Raw genomic sequence first — 20,114 nt, forward strand, 5'->3', positions numbered from 1 at the left:
TGACAACAGGCATTTGGACGATTACGTAATATTATTTATGATGTGTTTTACATGCATTTTTCTGGAAAATGCTATAGAAGGGAATTGTTAGCTAAGAACTAGATTTCATAATTGTCCCTGCAGTTCCAGACAAATGGGCCCTAACAGATTAATAAACTCTGAAACAAGAAGAATAATCCAGTGAAAATGCAATAATGATTTTGTCCCTCTAACACTCTCTGAGCAGCTATGGACTGTCTACCGACCATTACAGTCACAGTCTGGAACTTCAACTGAAACGTCTTGCCTCACCAGCAGGAATATCAGGATTAGATTAAAAGAAAACGCTATGGTGGATAAGCTAGAAACCTGGCAACACATCTAGAGAATATATGTTCTTGCTTACCAATGACTGAAACGTCACAAGCTGTGTTAAAAGATAAACATAAAAGCATGTTAAAAGCTTTTACATTTTAAATACGTTATATCTTTAGCTCTAATTTAAACAGTTTAAATTTGATTCGTTTTATTTTATCAGGATATATTTATAATTGTATGTTCTGTTAGGCTATATTGTTTCCTACTCAATCTAACATATGGAATTTATAAATATTTCCAGGTAAGCATTTTTATTCCGAAATGAAACCGAGAGAAATTAGAATATGGGAATATATTATATATATATAATATATATATATATATAACGCTGTATTAGATAAATAATTTAATAATAATTAATTAAATTATTTTAAAATAACAAGAAAACAATTATACACACAAATAATTTAGCGTTTCCTAATAAACTATATAAAACGAAAAACAAAGACACAACGCTGTAAACAGGTGAAACTGTAAATTGTAAACCAATGTTTTGAAAACCGCACCACTGCATAATGCTGCGGTAGATCTTTTCTGAAACCATGACATCATCCCTTTACTCTGGTTGCCGTGGGATCAAACAGACGAAAAGCACGCCATTGTGGCTCTAAAAGAAGAAAATAACAAGCTGCTACGACTTTGTTCAAAGAGCCAAGATGGCTTACACGACGCACAGTTTTCTACCAGCCTCCTTACGTATGGAGAGTTAGGAGACCTTTAATCGATGTCAGTGAAAGACGCGGTCTCTCATTGGCTAAAAAGTGGCACCCGAAGAAAGGACCAATCACGTTTGAGCGCCGATCCAGGTGGTATCCCTTCGTCTTGTATCTCTGGAGGAGGTTTATTTTGGTTTACCCTGTTCCCGTGCTTCCGCCATTAGACATACACAAACCAGCACTGAAAATGGGAATTATAAAAACACAAAGCCTCCGGAATATTTAGGGAAAACCGAAGTCCACGGATTGTATGGCGGTGGTGGATTAGGAGGTGCGGATCTAGGTAAGTGATCTCCCAGCGCTGAAGCGTAGAGGTGCGGGGGGGTTCTGTGCGTTTGGGTAACCAGGACCCGTTTGGTTTGAACCGCTGCGTGAACGCACTGGGTTTGATCCTGCAGAAGGGCAACTGGGGAGGGCGTGTGGTGTGTGTGAGACCGTGACGGGGAGTGTGTGTGTGTGTGTGTGTGTGTGTGTGTGTGTGTGTGTGTGTGTGTGTGTGTGTGTGTGTAGCCTGCTCACTGATGTAGCTAACCGCTCTGATCTCCCTGTAGTCGACGCGGGACTCAGGATTGTGCGGGACTGTGCGGGACTCGGGACTGTGCGGGACTCGTTAGGCAGAACCACTCGCCTTTCACTATTGGCGAACCTCTCAAGCACACTGCCCGAACTGTGCGGAGCTATATCTGCGCTCAACTTTAGTTTCCATCTTCTAGGCGAGCAGTGTAGTGTTACATCTCCTTTATCCCCATCTAGTGATGACTGGCGAGCTGGATAACTCACCAGCGCCGTCCTTCTTAATCCTGGTATTCAGGCTGGCTGTCCGCTTGGTGTTGAATTTCGAGTGTGGTCGCATAGTTAACGGAGTTGATGTAGGATCATCTTATTTGGGATCTAAGGCTGTTCCCAGACCTGCTCTCCTGGGCACGAAACACTCTCACAGCTGAACTGACTGACAGGTGAGAGGTGAACTTCCTCCAGACTGCGTCGCCTTTCACAACAGCAACATGCAGCTTCACTGATAATGTGGGCAATAGACACAAGCTACAACATTATCTTAGTTGCTAACGTAGCTGATTATTAAAGTTCTGGCCTTGGTGAGTTATCAGCTTCATTTGCATTAAGTCTACGAATTCTGGTTGTTTTTTTGCAGGAGATCCAAAAATGTTCAGTGTGTGAGTGAATGGGTCGTGGATGTAACTGGGGTTTGGGTACAGGAGGTGTGGGGTGGGGAGGGCAGGAGGGAGGTGTGGGGTGGGGAGGGCAGGAGGGAGGTGTGGGGTGGGGAGGGCAGGGGGGTCGTGTGGGGTGGGGAGGGCAGGAGGGAGGTGTGGGGTGGGGAGGGCAGGGGGGTCGTGTGGGGTGGGGAGGGCAGGAGGGAGGTGTGGGGTGGGGAGGGCAGGAGGGAGGTGTGGGGTGGGGAGGAGAGGAGGGAGGTGTGGGGTGGGGAGGGCAGGAGGGAGGTGTGGGGTGGGGAGGGCAGGAGGGTCGTGTGGGGTGGGGAGGGCAGGAGGGAGGTGTGGGGTGGGGAGGGCAGGAGGGAGGTGTGGGGTGGGGAGGGCAGGAGGGTCGTGTGGGGTGGGGAGGGCAGGAGGGAGGTGTGGGGTGGGGAGGGCAGGAGGGTCGTGTGGGGTGGGGAGGGCAGGAGGGTCGTGTGGGGTGGGGAGGGCAGGAGGGAGGTGTGGGGTGGGGAGGGCAGGAGGGAGGTGTGGGGTGGGGAGGGCAGGAGGGAGGTGTGGGGTGGGGAGGGCAGGAGGGTCGTGTGGGGTGGGGAGGGCAGGAGGGAGGTGTGGGGTGGGGAGGGCAGGAGGGAGGTGTGGGGTGGGGAGGGCAGGAGGGTCGTGTGGGGTGGGGAGGGCAGGAGGGAGGTGTGGGGTGGGGAGGGCAGGAGGGTCGTGTGGGGTGGGGAGGGCAGGAGGGTCGTGTGGGGTGGGGAGGGCAGGAGGGAGGTGTGGGGTGGGGAGGGCAGGAGGGAGGTGTGGGGTGGGGAGGGCAGGAGGGTCGGGCTTTTGTTCATCTGTTCGGCTTGTTGTAGGAATGATCCAGAATCACGAGTTTCCAGTTGGACGAACCTTTTTATCGCCTCTCTCCTGTGGTCGCTGTTTCACACCGAAGGCTGAATAAACGGAGCTCCTGTATTGTTGGTACATAACGTTATAACAATATTCTCATCCCGGCCGTTAAAAGTCACAGTTGCACAAACTTTGAAGGCACGGCCATTTTGTGTAGGCCTAGAATGTTTCACACACATACCAATTCAAAGTGCTTTACTCCGATATAAAACATATCGCGTCTCTCTGCGCCCCTACACCTGTTGTGCTCCGTTTTGCTAATGGGACATAATGGGATGGAAATGTTCATTCAAGTCAATGCAAAGACTTGCCGCGAATGTTTTGGTGCGTTTCCAGAAGCGTTTTAAACAGTGACAGCTGTGTGACGGGCCCTACTCTGGTAGTATCTGAGTAGTACCTGAGGTGTTGTATTCTTACTTCCTATTATGTGTCGTTTTAAAATCTGAATTTTCATCTGTTCACCTTCTGTTCGTTTTTAGATTGTTTTGTGTAGGACTCCATCTTGTTTCTTTGTAGCAGTTTCTATTTGCTTGCTTTCTTGTTACATTGATGTGCGCATGAGCAAATTGTCAGTTTTTGTGAAATATGGACTGTGTGTGTGTTTTGTTTTCTCAGAGCACCCTGGCGGGCTGTGTGTTTGTTGGTTAGGTGAGCAGGAGGAGGGAGGGTGGGAAGGGGGTGCTCGGAGCTCAGCTGGAGTGAGGATGACCGATCACCAGCCCAAGTGGTGCTGTGAGTATTGCACTTATGAAAACTGGCCATCTGCCATCAAATGCACCATGTGCCGTGCTCAGAGACCTACTGCCCCCATCATCACCGAAGAGCCCTTTAAAAGCAGCCCAAGACTGGACTCCCACCTGTGCCCCACCTCGGGGGGTTCTAGCGTGCTCATCTGCCCGGACTCGAGCGCCCGGCCTCGGGTGCGCGTCGCCGACGAGCTGCCTGAGACAACGAGCAAATGGTCATGCCACATGTGTACCTACCTGAACTGGCCACGGGCCATCCGCTGCACTCAGTGCCTCAGCCAGAGGCCGCAGGGTCCCCCCGAGAGCCCGCAGACCTCCGAGCACAGCTCACGACCCGCCCCAGCCTCCGTCGACCCCTGCGAGGAGTACAACGACCGCAACCGGCTGAACACGCACATCCCGCTTTGGGCATGCTCGGCCTGCACCTACGAGAACTGGCCCAAGACCCTCCGGTGCGTGGTGTGTGACCACCCGAAGCCCAGCGGGACGCCCGAGACGGAGCAGCAGGACACTGAGCCAGAGAGCACGGCGTCCCGTCCCATGGCCAACGAGCAGGACAGGACGGCGAGAGGAGGGGGGGGGAGCGGGGTCAAGGCCGGCCAGAGGAAGCCGTCGCCCCCCATCACCGCGGGGCGAGCTGAGGTGCAGATCGAGCTGGCGTCCGGGGCGGTGGGCACGGAGGACGAGCAGGAGAAGGAGTTCAAAAAGCTGAAGCAGATCAGGAACAGGATGAGGAGGACGGACTGGCTCTTCCTCAACGCCTGCGCAGGTGAGCAGGAACCTCACATGAACACTCCTTCACTTCCATAGTGGCTTCAGTAGGTTCAGCTTCCTGAATGTTTGTCTACTGCTTGATCACAGAACCACAGAATCACGTTTTATTTTATTTTTTAAGCTGATGTGTCTCGCTTCATAGTATAGTCTGCTTTTAGTCTCTCCAGTATAAGCTTGTTGAAAGGACCTATTATGGAAAACTGAATTTCCCTTGTGTTATTGAAATATGTAGTTTCAAAACACACTATTCACATCCCCCAGTTGATTCACCTGGAATCTGAGATGCAAAATCAGCTGGTATTGAAAACAGCATTTCACTTATGTTGTGAGGAGAGGGTCGTTTACATAGCTCCACCCATTCTGCCTACAGCAGCAGCGAAGCCCCGCCCACTTGCACTGCAGTTCTGGTGTTTCATCTTTTGTATGCTTTCTGAGTGCTTTTTGAATGAGGCAATATAAGCCAGTTGGAAAGTGGTCATGTAAAAATGAATTATGACTGTTTTTGGAACGTAGTCAAACAACACTATAAGTGGACTTTAAAAAGAAAAAAAAGAAAAATGTAGGACAGGGGCCTTTAAAAATAGTCCAGTTACAGCTACAATTTCATAGTTTTTGAAATCTGTGCTGTTTGAATCATGCCAGTTTGATCTTTTTGTAGCAAAAGCAGCATCGCACTCTTCTCCCCATATGTGTGGGAGAGAGACATGGCACAGGTTACAGAGTAGGTCCATATCCTCACTACACACCACCGTGCCTGGCAACATTACTGGCAGTATTCCTACATTGTTCGTTTACTGTTGTTTGTGTGTTTTGAAAAATGCCAAATGCCAAAAAAACCCCTGTCTTAAAAAAAGAAAATAATTAAAATATTTTTACCTTAAGATGTTCAACTGTTCAAGATCTCAGATAGCAGGAGTGACCCTAGTAGTGAAACTAAATCCAGTCACCAGACACGTATCCTAAATCTATTAATTAGACTAAAGTAATGAACTTAAATCCAGTAATGATTTTATCCTGTCAAACATCATGTGATTATATCTCCATTGAAAGTCGGTGCCCTTTTGGATGTGTCTCATGACCCGTTTTTGAAGTTGTTGATATCTAGAGGCTTGACCCTCTGAACATGGAATTTGGTTATTATAAAGTCATATGTTTCTCTGTATGCACTGAACATTTTCACAAACCTTTGGCTTCACTGTGTTTCCTGATCTCTGGGGTTGAGACTCATGGGCTTGTGGGATGTGAGAACAAGACTGGTGACAGTAGATCAGCGCTGAACACAGAATAACTGTAGTGATCCGTATCACCTCATTTGCTCTTGTCTCATGCACTAGTAAAGCAAAACACCCCAAGTTCGATTTATGTGACACATCAGAATATCACTGAGAGTCCTGCTCAGAAAATCCATGTGTGAGATGAGGCTAAGGACTGGAACTGTGTGTGTGTGTGTGTGTGTGTGTGTGTGTGTGTGTGTGTGTGTGTGTGTGTGTGTGTGTGTGTGTGTGTGTGTGTGTGTGTGTGTGTGTGTGTGTGTGTGTGTGTGTGTGTGTGTGTGTGTGTGAACCATAGGTGTGGTGGAGGGTGATCTGGCTGCAGTGCAGGCCTATAAGTCCTCGGGTGGCGACATCGCGCGTCAGCTGACCTCCGACGAGGTGCGCCTGCTGAACCGGCCATCTGCGTTCAATGCCGGATTCACTCTGGTGCACCTCGCCATCCGCTTCCAGCGCCAGGACATGCTGTCTGTGCTGCTCACAGAGGTAATGTGCCCGGGAGCTCTCACTGCAGGAGCCTGCCCTCCACCTGCCCTCCACCTGCCTCCCACCTGCCCCCCACCTACCCCCCGCCTGCCCTCCGCCTACTGCTGGGCTAGTCTAGCTGTGAAGGGTAGAGGTGTGATTAGTCTAGCTGCCACTGTCGTCTTTCCAACCACCTATAATGTGTGTGTGTGTGTGTGTGTGTGTGTGTGTAGGTATCTCAGCAGGCTGCTAAGTGTATTCCTGCCATGGTCTGTCCTGAGCTGACGGAGCAGATCCGTCGTGAGGTGGCGTCTGGCCTGCACAGGCGAAAGGGAGAGTTTCCCTGCTACTTCCTCACTGACATCACCACCTTCACTCTGCCAGCAGGTGGGACCCTCAAGGTGCATTCACGTCACCCTTGTAGTGACCATATTAAGGGAGATTCCAAACCATAGGGAGAGTGAACATCCAGGGAACTTCAAACAGCTCAGAGAGCAATGTATAACTGTCTAAACGGACATTTGACACTAAGGTTTACTCATCAATCATTGCGTCTTGTCAAGATTTTCTTGTTGAATATGCTGTCAAGAGGTTCGAAGTGACTTGCTCAGAAAAGATGCCAAATCAGCTGTAAATCGAATGCAGATTGTTAACTTTTAGTCAGCCTTCTAATATAGGTTATCCTGAGGTAAACATTGGCTCCAGCCAGCTGTTTGGCTTGCTTCAACCAGATATTCATTTTAAATGTAAAATTCTGGCTCAGCATGTAGATATTGTGCAGTAGTAAGATGGTCACCGTACAGGAATTGTCCAAGTGTCAAGAGAAACAACAACAAACAACACAGCACACATAATGTCTTCTGTAGGGAATTCTGAATGAAGGGATTTAATCAACTGTTGTTCCCTTAACCCACATATCGTTTGATTAGTGTCTAGGAGTAGAGTGGAGTACAACTTTACTCTCCCTAGTGAGTGCACACTACATGACTCTTACTACTGGGCTTTACGTCACCATCCATGTTATGGGTTACAGATATTGAAGACCTGCCTCCAAATGTCCAAGAGAAGCTGTTTGATGAAGTGTTGGATCGAGATGTACAGAAAGGTAAAAGATTTAGAGTATTGTCGGTTTCACATTTTTAAGGCAACTGGAAGAATAACACTAAAACACATTCCTCAGGCAAACCAGACCACATAATCAAACCTCTCAATGCCACCAAAATTTAATATTTGCTCTAGAGCTGGAGGAGGAGTCTCCCATCATAAACTGGTCACTGGAGCTGGGCACACGATTGGACAGCCGGCTGTACGCCCTATGGAACCGAACCGCTGGAGACTGTCTGCTGGACTCAGTCCTGCAGGCCACCTGGGGCATCTACGACAAAGACTCCATCCTGAGGAAGAGCCTGCACGACAGCATGCACGACTGCTCACACTGGTGAGAACACACACACACACACACACACACACACACACACACACACACACACACACGCACACACACACACACACACACACACACACACACACACACACACACACACACACACACACACACACAGTCCTGGATAGAGATGGCCATGGAGTAGCTCCTGAATCATAACTGTAGTTCTGGGTTTGGCAAAATACTTCCCAGATTAAAGTCACATATTAATTTTGCTCTGCAAACAGGTGGGTCTGAGTTTGTCAAAAAATCAATTCTTGCTTTCAGGGAATGAAATATTGCAGCCAGAAAGCTGTTGAACAGAATCATTTAGAACAAAACACAGTGCAGACATCACTGCTGTAATCTAACACCAACTACAGAAATACTGATGGCTGTTCTCTCACATTAGTAATCCCAGTTTTTAATCCCATCAGTAAGACCTGTACACTCACACATGTCCGGAAGCATTTAGAGGTGCGATAAAGGCCCTGCATTTATATGCTGGTTAGAGTTTCCATCTCTACGCCTTAATCCTACAGGCCTAGTGTGTTCCCACTGAGAACAATATGATTTAATCCATTTGGACACGCACACACACACACACACACACACAGACTTGGACACATGAGTGTGTGGCACCTGGAGCCAGCTCAGATGGAGGCTTCTCCAGGAACAATAAACTCCATCCACACAGAGCTGGATTGATGAGTCTGTTTGTCCAGTCAAAGTCTTAAAACAGGGGGCCTGAAAACAGGCCCTCTCTCTCTCTCTCTCTCTCTCCATGTTCATATGAGAGATAGTAATAAAGGAAACACCAAAAAGGCAAGAAGTACATGTGAATAATGTTAATAGTAGTAATAAGTGACCATATTAAGGTTGAAAAAGTCGGCATAGGTACTCTGGTCTTGGTTACTCAGAGTGGGAGTATGCCCACTGTGTGTGGTGTGGTGTGTGGGCGGAGTGATGGAGTATGGGAAAAGACCTACTGCTACTTTATGCAAAACTGACTGACGGTGCTGTCATTCATTTCTGCAGGGCATCAATGATTGCTTTGTCTAGATACGATGTATTTGCTATCCGTCATGCATTGCGTTGTACTGTTATGTTTTGGAAGGTCTTAATATATGTACTTAAACATCAGCTCTGTGATATGTTGGTTCATTCCAAATCAGGCTAAATCAACAAACCCGTCTTGGGTAAATGTGTGTGTGTGTGTGTGTGTGTGTGTGTGTGCAGGTTCTACACGCGCTGGAAGGAGTGGGAGTCGTGGTACTCTCAGACCTTCGGCCTACACTTCTCCCTGCGAGAGGAGCAGTGGCAGGAGGACTGGGCCTTTATTTTGTCATTGGCCAGTCAGGTAAACACACACACACACACACACACAGGCTCATGAATGCAGTTTGCTGGTCAGCTCACAAGGCAGTATTTTAAGAGCATTTCTGGAGGAGTTTCACTATGGGAACCTGCTCAGCAACTTGTAGCCATGTGAGAGGTGTTGCTGGTTTGGCTCCCTCCTCCGTGGTGCTGACCCGGCGTGCACTCTGACAGAACAGCAGGGATCATTCGTGAACTGCAGCGTTCTCTCTGTCTCTCCTCCGCGGGGCAGCCTGGGGCCAGTCTGGAGCAGACGCACGTCTTCGTCCTGGCACACATCCTGCGTAGGCCCATCATCGTCTACGGCGTGAAGTACTATAAAAGTTTCCGCGGGGAGACGTTGGGCTACACGCGCTTCCAGGGTGAGCTGGGGGGTCTCGGGGGGGCGGGGCTTAACGTGAATGAAGATTGAGATGTTGACAGCTGCGTTCGGTGTGATGAGCTTGCGTATAACAGGTTTGTGTCCCCCGCCACATCTGCAGGTGTGTACCTCCCCTTGCTGTGGGAGCAGAGCTTTTGCTGGAAGAGCCCCATCGCCCTGGGTTACACACGTGGCCACTTCTCCGCCCTGGTTGCCATGGAGAATGACGGTTATGACAACCGTGGCGCAGGTGCTAACCTCAACACGGATGATGACGTCACCGTCACTTTTCTGCCCTTGGTGGACAGCGAGAGGAAGCTGTTACACATCCACTTCCTGTCTGCGCAAGAGGTGAGTGAGACTCCGTCCTCCAGCCCAGCATGGTATCACACACAACCATGGTCATTTTTGCGTGGACGGAACTTGCCGTCTGATTGGCTGTTGTGCATGTCCATCAGATGGGGACTGAGGAGCAGCAGGAGCGCATGTTGAGGCAGTGGTTGGACTGCTGTGTGACGGAGGGCGGGATCTTGGTCGCGCTGCAGAAGAGCTCACGGAGGCGTAGCCACCCGCTCGTTACGCAGATGGTAGAGAAGTGGTTGGATGGCTACCGGCAACTGGAGACCTGCCCCGCCCTCTCAGATGGGGAGGAAGAGGAGGAAGACGAAGATGAATGAGGAGAGGAGTTCTCTCTAAACTAAGACTGGCGCACCTTGACCCTTTTTGTCAGAGAATATGTTCATGACTTATTATTTATCCCCGTCATCTTTACATACACAAACCCTACTTAACCAGGTTCTGTTAAGCATACCAGTGGTCTGTTCTCATCATTGCTGCAAGAGATTTGGGTCTGTGTGTAATAAAGGAATTTAGGTTGTGAATGGTACATGCTTTACAGAGTATGTCCCTAGTTTTATTCCAGTTATAAACGATGTATATGCTAGTGGTAATCAAGTGAGAAAGAAACGATATTCTACCAGAAGGTCTATCAAGGGCACTTAAGCACACTTCGGTGGGTTGCTTTTTCTTCTGTTCCATTTGAAATACGACTCCTTAAACTTTATTGGCAACGACCACAGGCTTGTACATACTTCTGCACTGACATTAGTCTTTTGTCTTCATCCACTTACCAAGATATACTGTATATTTACCTAATAGTTTGTGAGCTATAGAAATGAACACATACCTACTGCAGTGTGCTATTGATTTAGTCCTTTCTTGTAAATGAGGAAATCCAGTTCAAACACTAACGCCCAAAGGAGAGGAACTGGCCAATCAGCATGGTGTTAAACTTGGGACTGCAAGGATGGCCAAGCCACCGAGAACATACTTTCAGTTCTTCTAATGCAAGCAGTTATACTCTCCTAATGGTTCTACACACTTGGGTGTCTAGCCATGATTATATTCAGATCAGCTTTTCTGATCTTTTTTGTTGTTGTCCTCTGGACGTGTCCGTTAAGTGAGGGCCGGGATGCAGGGGTGAGGACGGCTTCAGTGTGCTGCACCCTACTGTCTCCATCCACACCTGGCTGTGATGAGTCTAGAGCCTCACCTGCTCCTGGCTGTGATGAGTCTAGATCCTCACCTGCTCTTGGCTGTGATGAGTCTAGATCCTCACCTGGTCCTGGCTGTGATGAGTCTAGATCCTCACCTGCTCCTGGGTGTTTACTTTATAGTTGCCATCAGACTACAATGTCAGATGGTTGGCCTCTTGGACATACTGTACATCTCTGATGAGGTGGAGACCAAATCATTGAAGGCTTATAAAGGCTTATAATGAGTCCAATATCAAACATGAAGCTTCTTTAAAACCTTGTTTTAAAAAGCAGTGTGTGAGAGTTCTTAATGCACACTACCTGTTAGCAGTGTGAAAGTAATCTTAGTGTGTGTGCACATGCATACTCATGTTCAAGGTTCCCTACAACAGGAATAAATGTTTTATAAATAATTCCTAAAAGGCTCCATGATAATTTAATATCTAATTGGAGACACATGGGAAGGTTTTAGAGTATAGGCAGCTTTGGCCATTACACACACACACGTGTTTAGTTTTCCTTCTTTTCTTGTATAGTGGTCAAGAACATGAAACTATTTATTTACAGATTAAATGTATCCCAAACTGAAGGTCTTTTTAGCATGACTCAAAATTATTGGCCTAAAAATGTGATTCTTTTATTTCCATGACAATGAAATAAACAACAGGTAGTTGAAGCAGGACCAAGTGTAATGTAAAAAGAGGGAGTTTTCAGTATGGCATTCATGGGTTAGAGATAGAGGCCCTCCGGGGTTCCTTCCTGTTTCTTGTAGAGGACATTCTCTTTAGACTTCTTGAAGTCTTCATTCGTAACCTTCATCCTCCTCTCTCTAAGAGCCATAAGTCCTGCCTCTGTGCAAATGGCCTGAAAGAAACAGCACAGGGACACATTATAAACACCCGAGAGGAACAGCACAGGGACACATTATAAACACCCGAGAGGAACAGCACAGGGACACATTATAAACACCCGAGAGGAACAGCACAGGGACACATTATAAACACCCGAGAGGAACAGCACAGGGACACATTATAAACACCTGAGAGGAACAGCACCGGGACTCAAAGGCCACACCTAGAATTAGCTGCAGCCTTGGCACTGGCCACCTGACTTTCTGATAATAACTCAGTGGTGCACTTACAGCTCAGACATGCAAGTGTGGTTCCATTTAAAGACTATCAGCCCCATGTTTAGGTGGAACACAAGAAGTTTCATGTTTAAATGCCAGCTTACAGATTAAACTTAAAATTGAAAGTTGTGCTTTATTTTGGCTTGACAAAGCAGTCTGAAATCCATTAAAACGAAAAGAAAGAACTAAGAGTTGGCTTGATCCAGCCAACACAACTGTGCATCTGTATGTTGGCTGGTACCTGAATTCACACGTGTGTCTCTTTAGGTCTTGTGGTTTCATTTCAGTGTTCATAATATCAGGATATCACCTTTATATCAGCGCCTGAAAGGTCATCTTTAGCCAGGATAAGGTCGTCCAAGGTCACATCATCTGCCAGAGTCATCCTGCTTGTGTGGATCTGGAATATTCTGCGCTTGGTCTTCTCATCAGGCAGCGGGAACTCGATCTTTCGATCAATTCTTCCTGCAAAATCAAAAACAACTCAATCTCAGCATGCATTATGCATGCCATTAATGTATATTGTTTGTGAATGCTTTATAGAATGAAGTCAACACAGCAAATGTGATTAGAGAACAAAAATAGATCTGCGTATCTCCAGCTGTTTGTGTAGAGCAGGAAGCTGCAGTGTTGAACCCCTGGTATACCTGGGCGAATGAGGGCGGGGTCAAGGGTCTCTATCCGGTTGGTGGCCATGATGACTTTCACATCACCACGCGAGTCAAATCCATCCAGCTGGTTGAGGAGCTCTAGCATGGTCCTCTGGATCTCTCTCTCTCCGCCCGAGTTTGAATCATATCTGCACACAACCACCCAACCAACCAGGCACTCAATGGCAGAATGGCATGGACAAAACCCACCAACATCATCTCAACTTTAAAATAACCTTGAGGCGGATGGGCTACAGCAGCAGAAGACCACACCGGGTGCCACTCCTGTCAGCTAAGAACAAGAAACTGAGGCTACAATTCACACAGGCTCACCAAAATTGGACAATAGAAGATTGGAAAAACGTTGCCTGGTCTGATGAGTCTTGATTTCTGCTGCAACATTCAGATGGTAGGGTCAGAATTTGGCATCAACAACATGAAAGCAAGGATCCATCCTGCCTTGTATCAACGGTTCAGGCTGGTGGTGGTGGTGCAATGGTGGGGAATATTTTCCTGGCACACTTTGGGCCCATTAGTACCAACTGAACATTGTGTCAACACCACAGCCTACCTGAGGATTGTTGCTGACCATGTCCATCCCTTTATGACCACAGTGTACCCATCTTCCAGCAGAATAACACGCCATATCGTAAAGTGTGAATAATCTCAAACTGGTTTCTTGAACACGACAATGAGTTCACTGTACTCGAATGGCCTACACAGTCACCAGATCTCAACCCAATAGAGCACCTTTGGGATGTGGTGGAACGAGAGATTCACATCATGGATGTGCAGCCGACAAATCTGCAGCAACTGTGTGATGCTGTCATGTCAATATGGACCAGACTCTCTGAGGAATGTTTCTAGTACCTTGTTGAATCTATGCCACGAAGGATTAAGGCAGTTATGAAGGCAAAAGAGGGTCCAACCCGGTACTAGCAAGATGTACCTAATAAAGTGGCCAGTGAGTGTAGGTTTTAAGGAGAGAAAAAAAAGCTATGAGCAGGTAGTAACCACATGAGTTTCCACTTTGGCCCATTTCTGACGCGACTTCCACCCAGTTGTATGAAGTCCACCGCATCTATAACTGGTGCGAGTTCCTTAGTGTGGGTGTCTCGGTTCATTCTGTTTCTTGAGAACAATGTGAAGGCGGTGGTGAGCAGGAACCCACGTCTACACAGAATACCTCCCTGATTATAGAGCACCCTTTGTGCCACTACATTAACAGACAAGTCAAAGATCAGGAAAGAAATCACATAAAAAGAAAAAAAAATGTTAGGGAAGGAAAAACATGTGTCAACAATTTGATTTATAAAATAAATTGAGAAAAAATTATTATTAATATTATTTTATTAATACTAAGAAGAAAAAAAAAAAACCTGAAGATGGAAGCTGCTGACGTACTGAATGAGGTGAAGTTCTGGGGCATCTGGGGCAAAACTGCCCCCAGCCTCACACACACCACACACACCGAGTGCACTAATTACCAGTGTGAAGCACCTGCTCGCTGAGGCAAGAGAAGCACACACACGCCTTACCTCTTTGTTCCTATGGCATCGATCTCATCTATGAAGACTATGGAGGGAGCGTGGTCCTCTGCTACTCTGAAGAGCTCTCGGACCAGCTTGGGTCCATCACCCAGATACTTCTGAATCAGCTCCGAGCCCACCACTCTCAAGAAAGTGGCAGATGTCTGATTGGCCACAGCCTTAGCCAGCAGGGTCTTCCCTAAAGGCCAGAGCACACCGCATCAGTACAGCACTGCCCTGATACCCCCACAGGCCTTCAAAGAGTGTTTGGCTTTTGGCTGACCTGTCCCTGGTGGGCCATACAGAATCACCCCCTTGGGAGGCTTGATCCCCATCTCTTCATAATACTCTGGGTGTGTGAGGGGCAGCTCCACAGACTCCTGTACAAAGATGCACAACAAAAATGCACTATTACAACCTCAAAGTGTGAAAGAGCAAACGTGCAAAAATAAACAATATTTCAGCATTAAAAGCTTGCACAGGTTCCCACAACATGGCAACAACTGTCCCACCCACTTCGGGTCGAGCACCTTTATCTCCTGTATCTGGCTGTCCAGGCCTCCAATGTCAGCATAGGTCTCCTGAGGTGCTTTTTCCACCTTCATTACGGTCACTAGAGGATCGGTGTCATCCATCAGCACACCAATTACTGCATGCACCTGAAACAGAGCCAGTGCACAGACCCCACAATTATACCCCACCAGACAAAAAAATACCACTTTTAGTCTGTATTAAGTGAATTCCCTATTTGAAAGCCTAAGCAGCAACCTTGTTCCAAGGCGGATGCTGATACCTTGTGGTTTAGCAAAACAGAACAGCCTGGTTCAAGGAGATCTTTATCCACAAAGGAAAGAATGCTGACGTAGTGCTCCGAGCCAACGGACGTGGACACGATGGCATGGTTGTCATCGATGATCTCTTCAAGAGTCCCAACTGACATGGGTGTCCCTCTCAGATCATCAACCTTGGACCTCTCTTCCTGTAGGGAGCAACAGAAACATGCCGAGAGGACATTGTGTGTGAGCACCTAACACAGCTTTGAAAAAACCATCCATATGGAAGACAAACTAAGCGTGTGCTCCGACTCCCACTGGCCATAGAGCAGTGAACTACATTACCTCCTGTTTCTCCTCCAGTGGCTTCATCTGCTCCTGGTTCCTGATAAACTCCTCCTCCATCAGCAGGTAGTCCTTAATGCGCTCCTGTTTCAACAGCTTCAGTCTGCACTGCGTATGGGGCGTTACTATAAACAGGAAGAGCAACTCACATCAGGGGTGTTACTCAAAGGGATATGCATCAGACACAGTTTCTGGGGTTCAATCCTATTCATTCTGCACCCAGACAGCTTGCTGGCATTTATTCAGTTAGCAGTGCCAATGTGCGAACCACAAATCACCATGCAGGATGTTTGGGTTAGTGCAGGGTTACTCTACTCTCTGATGACTTGCTGGTGATAATACAGGTTTATTCTGTGCAGCAACAGCTTGCTGTAAATCAATAGAGCTTTATTGTGTCCTGTGGTAGCTTGCAGAGGTCAGTTCAGGTCCATACAACCCAAAGGCAGAATTAGGCAGAGTTCATTATACCCAGGGGTAGTTTGCTAGCAGCATCTGGGCCTTTTGTTTTCCTCTTTTTCTTTCCAACTCTCGTGGGTATCGGAGGCTCATACTTCTTTTTCTTATCCTGACAACAAAAGGCAGTTATTTGTTGATTTTGTTTACACCAGGTTAAAAAAAATATGCCAAACTATGAATTAAACCTCCGTGAGATACAACTACTTACTTTATCGTCCTTCTTGCCCCCTCCGTGGCCGTGTCCTCCGCTCTGGTTCTGACCCTATTCAACACCAGGGTGGGGTTAAACAGGACAACCCAACACATGTAGTTACAGCCAGATAGTCACAATAACAGTGAGAGCATCACAGTCATGACCATACAGACGTGGGAGCGATGTTACATACAGCAGCATTACAAAGCAAATTTAACATCTTAGCCTGGCTAATTTGACCAAATGTGCACATTTATTAGCGGACTACCCAGCGGGCAGGTACAGTCACTAACGTACAGTAGCGCAGCTCGCTGCTTCTGTTTATTATCACTGAACCGTTTAGCTGCTGTGCAGCTAACTAGCACGCTAGCTAAACTAGCTACTTAGCCATGTCGTTATGTCTAATGTCAGGAGCACGGGAAATATTTAAACGGCATTTCACAATTTTAAAAAAGAATGCTATCGAAGTCGAATTCAGTATCACACAAATAATTTGTTCCAGTCATTTCGTTCATTACGGCTGCAATGTTTAACTTCTGAGGCGATAAATCTGCTTGCTCACCATTGTCGCTTGTTTGCTATTGCTTCTGCGCCGCAGATGCTGAGTGGCGAGCTCAAGCGCGCCCCCTATCGGCCAGGAGTGGGACTACTAAATAAGAGGCGCTGTGCTCAAGTGCGCCCCCTATCGGCCAGGAGTGGGACTACTAAATAGGCGCTGTAATGTGACACAGCGATGAAATGTTGTATAGGCCTACTGGTTTTAAAATGTCAAATATAAACTGGTTCCTCCTACAAATTCAGAAGCACAGCTGACGAACGAACGTCCTCTTTCTCTGGAAACCTTGTGTATTTTGCTACAATCTCGCTCTCTCTGGGGAAGAGTATTTTGAAAGAATTTTAATATTTGATATTGAATATAAGAATCTTAACATTTACTAAAGAAAACGTGTTTGTTTTAGTAAAACAACCCCAAAAGGCCTATACCATTTACATTTGTCTCAGAAAAATCAAAATAACATTGTGAGAAAAAAAAATTATCAGCTAGCTGTCTTAATCAGACTCAGAGGGAAGTGACAGGAAGTACAGAAAATTCTTGTCTGGTGCCTTTGGAGGTCTAAATAAAGTCCCTTCACACAAGTCCTTAATAGGAACACTGATGTAGTGAAACCCTACAAGTACCTCTGTGTTCTTCAGAACAATAAACTAGACTGGACAGATAATACTGCACTCTACAAGAAAGGTGTGATCTCCTGGTGCTGAAAAGGCCAGCTCTGTCCGGGAATACCACCTCAATCCAATGGAGGTGGTGCAAGATAGGAGAATGATGGCTAAGCTATCATCTATGAGAGATTACATAAGAGAGAGCATATTCAACATTCTGAGATTCCTGGGCAGCTCCTTTAAGGCAGGACATCACCCACATTACATTCTTATATGCACAATTTTTTGTATATATTTGATGTCCCCTTTGTTGCTATAACATTACAAATGTATGCAATATTTTTTTTGTCATGTCTTGCTGTTCTGACATCATTCAGCATGATCATGTGCTGCAATTTTCTACCAGCAAACATCTGGCTTATTAAAATGGTGGGGCGAGAAACATTGTTAAAAGACAAGATTTCATCCAGAGTAAATGTCCAGACAACAGATGATAAAGGTTTGTTGTCCGTTGAGCCTGTCCTCAGTAAAGTCTTTCTGAAGGCCTCCACCCTTACGCCGTTCACGTAGTGTGGCTGATCATATCTGTTTATCTGCACATGTGCTGGTTCATGCTTGCTGTTCTGCATTTACACCATTAATTACACGTATCTATCATTCAACGTCTCTGTGGTTAGCACCCTGCACTTCACCCTGCGCACAGACCTTGATGAAAAACAACTCATTCCTTTGTTTTACCATCAAGAAAGAACTTAAATAACAAATAGTTATTTATATGTTCAAATAATTGACATTTTTCACAAAAAAACTACAGACAGGTGCATCTCAATAAATTACAATTTCATCAGAACATTTATTTATTTATAATTTATTTTATCATTTATTTCAGTAAAAAAAATTAAACGCATATATTATATAGATTCATGACAAACAGAGTGATCTATTTCAAGTGTTTATTTCTGTTAGCATACTTTTCAGTAGGTCAGCATTTCTGAATTAAAAATTGTTTTTTTCAGTTGGTCTTATATAATATTCTAATTTTTTGAGATAATGATTTTGGGTTTTCATTGGCTGTAAGCCATAATCATAAGAAACACTTGAAATAAATCCCTGTCATGAATCTATAAATTATTTCAATTTTTGTATTGAATTACTGAAATAATTAACTTTTTGATGATATTCTAATTTATTGAGATGCATAATTTAAATATAAATTATTAAATACAAATCCAAAATCAGGGTCATTTAACCGGTCTGGGTTGAGAACATGTTCAACATTCTGAGATTCCTGGGCTCATCACCCACATTACATTCTTATATTCAAATTTTTGTGTATATTTGATGTCTCTGAAACTATTTCACTATCCCTTTTGTTGCTGTAACATTGCAATTGTATGCAATCTTTTTTTTCTGTCATGTCTTGCTGTCCTGACATCATTCAGCATGATCATGTGTGTGTGTCTTTAACAAGAACACAGCTCACCACCTGTGGGTTGTGGTGACAGAGAGGAAAGTCTGAGGTATATAAGACTCCCCGATGACACTGAAGTCATTCACCTCTCAGAACTCTTCCCCATGTGTTCTGTCCACTATGCTCCAAAGCATCCTGATTGCTGTTTTATTCGCATGCTCAGGTAAGACCTACAATCATCACACCACTTTCAATTGTTATCATTGGAACTTTTATTTACTAGACAAAATAAGAGACAGATTTAAGATATAAGTGATTATATCCATTGCAAAAAATATAGAGCTCCAACATCCCATCCAGTCTATGCATAGTGTCTGTGGAAGACCCTCAGTAGCATGTCACTCTTTCCACAGCATGCACCATGCGTCTGGAATATCTTAAAGTACAGTCTGCTGAAGACGACCTTCCCAGCTCGGTACGGCCGGTCTGTCTGTTAGATAGATAGATTGTTAAATAAACAGATGGACTGTCTGTGTTTACTAACTCTCATGAAATGAGTGGACTTCATAAGCTATAGGTGTCTCAATACTGACTTCATATACCAGTTTGTTGGTTTTGTTTGTTTTTTCCCCTGAATGCAAAAAAGCAGCTTTACTTGTGCTCTTCCTGTTCACCAGGTTTTGGAGGGGTATGACGGAGCGGAGGATCTGATGGAGGGCCTGGAGGGCCTGGAGGGCATGGAGGTCTTGGTGGGCCTGGTGGGGATGCCTAATCCCTACTGCTGGGCATGCGAGTGGGTTGTGAAGAAGGTGAAAAAGCACCTTGTCACCAATACAAAGGCGGTGAGTGTCAATCACATTATGCACACTCACAAGTACCTATATCATGAAAAAAAACTCACACTGTTTAACCTTATCCACAGGAAGTGATCAAAAATAAGCTGCAACATGTATGTGACAAGATTGGTCTGATGAAGTCGAAATGTAAGAAGATGGTTACCAAATATATGGAACTTTTGACTGATGAGCTCTCCACCAATGATGATCCCAGAACTGTCTGTATTAATATTGGAATTTGCAAGTGAGTTAAAAAAACTTCTGACTGAAATGCTCAAGATTGACTACAAATATTCTTCCAGTTATTCACTATTTGAAAGAAGTAATAGAGATTTAATTCTAAGTATCCATAAATCACTTTGTTGATGTTTTATTCAAATTTTACAGGTCAAGCCTCATGTGGAAATCCAAGATACTCAAGACTCACCAGAAGCTCTGAAAGAGATGACAGCTGCACTGCAAACTGCACTTGATAATAAAAAAAAATTATAAATGTTTTGAATGCAACATGTGTGGGCATTACGTAATAATGAAGCC

The 20,114-nt window shown here is 45.7% G+C and overlaps 3 protein-coding genes across 3 annotated transcripts; 2 read left to right on the forward strand and 1 right to left on the reverse strand.

Moving 5' to 3' along the window:
* Nucleotides 1-1,068: 1,068 nt before the first annotated feature.
* Nucleotides 1,069-10,445, forward strand: zranb1b (zinc finger, RAN-binding domain containing 1b). Its single transcript, XM_076977857.1, has 10 exons — nucleotides 1,069-1,356; nucleotides 3,758-4,657; nucleotides 6,232-6,419; nucleotides 6,632-6,785; nucleotides 7,432-7,503; nucleotides 7,638-7,836; nucleotides 9,061-9,181; nucleotides 9,431-9,560; nucleotides 9,681-9,910; nucleotides 10,018-10,445. Exons 2-10 carry the CDS (start codon nucleotides 3,847-3,849, stop codon nucleotides 10,234-10,236), a joined length of 2,124 nt encoding a protein of 707 aa, XP_076833972.1. The 5' UTR covers nucleotides 1,069-1,356; nucleotides 3,758-3,846; the 3' UTR covers nucleotides 10,237-10,445.
* A 1,255-nt stretch (nucleotides 10,446-11,700) lies between these two features.
* psmc1a (proteasome 26S subunit, ATPase 1a) lies at nucleotides 11,701-16,817 on the reverse strand. Its single transcript, XM_076977858.1, has 11 exons — nucleotides 16,732-16,817; nucleotides 16,185-16,238; nucleotides 15,989-16,085; nucleotides 15,521-15,645; nucleotides 15,196-15,381; nucleotides 14,933-15,061; nucleotides 14,686-14,782; nucleotides 14,412-14,601; nucleotides 12,871-13,022; nucleotides 12,534-12,688; nucleotides 11,701-11,958 (listed from the first exon to the last, which is right to left on the reverse strand). Exons 1-11 carry the CDS (start codon nucleotides 16,732-16,734, stop codon nucleotides 11,824-11,826), a joined length of 1,323 nt encoding a protein of 440 aa, XP_076833973.1. The 5' UTR covers nucleotides 16,735-16,817; the 3' UTR covers nucleotides 11,701-11,823.
* Nucleotides 16,818-18,801: 1,984 nt separating this feature from the next.
* Nucleotides 18,802-20,114, forward strand: LOC143480270 (uncharacterized). The gene is made up of 5 exons (XM_076977859.1): nucleotides 18,802-18,964; nucleotides 19,155-19,216; nucleotides 19,419-19,583; nucleotides 19,664-19,821; nucleotides 19,965-20,114. Exons 1-5 carry the CDS (start codon nucleotides 18,868-18,870, stop codon nucleotides 20,014-20,016), a joined length of 534 nt encoding a protein of 177 aa, XP_076833974.1. The 5' UTR covers nucleotides 18,802-18,867; the 3' UTR covers nucleotides 20,017-20,114.

Source organism: Brachyhypopomus gauderio, chromosome 17 (genome assembly GCF_052324685.1).
Source record: "Brachyhypopomus gauderio isolate BG-103 chromosome 17, BGAUD_0.2, whole genome shotgun sequence".
NCBI lineage: Eukaryota > Metazoa > Chordata > Actinopteri > Gymnotiformes > Hypopomidae > Brachyhypopomus > Brachyhypopomus gauderio.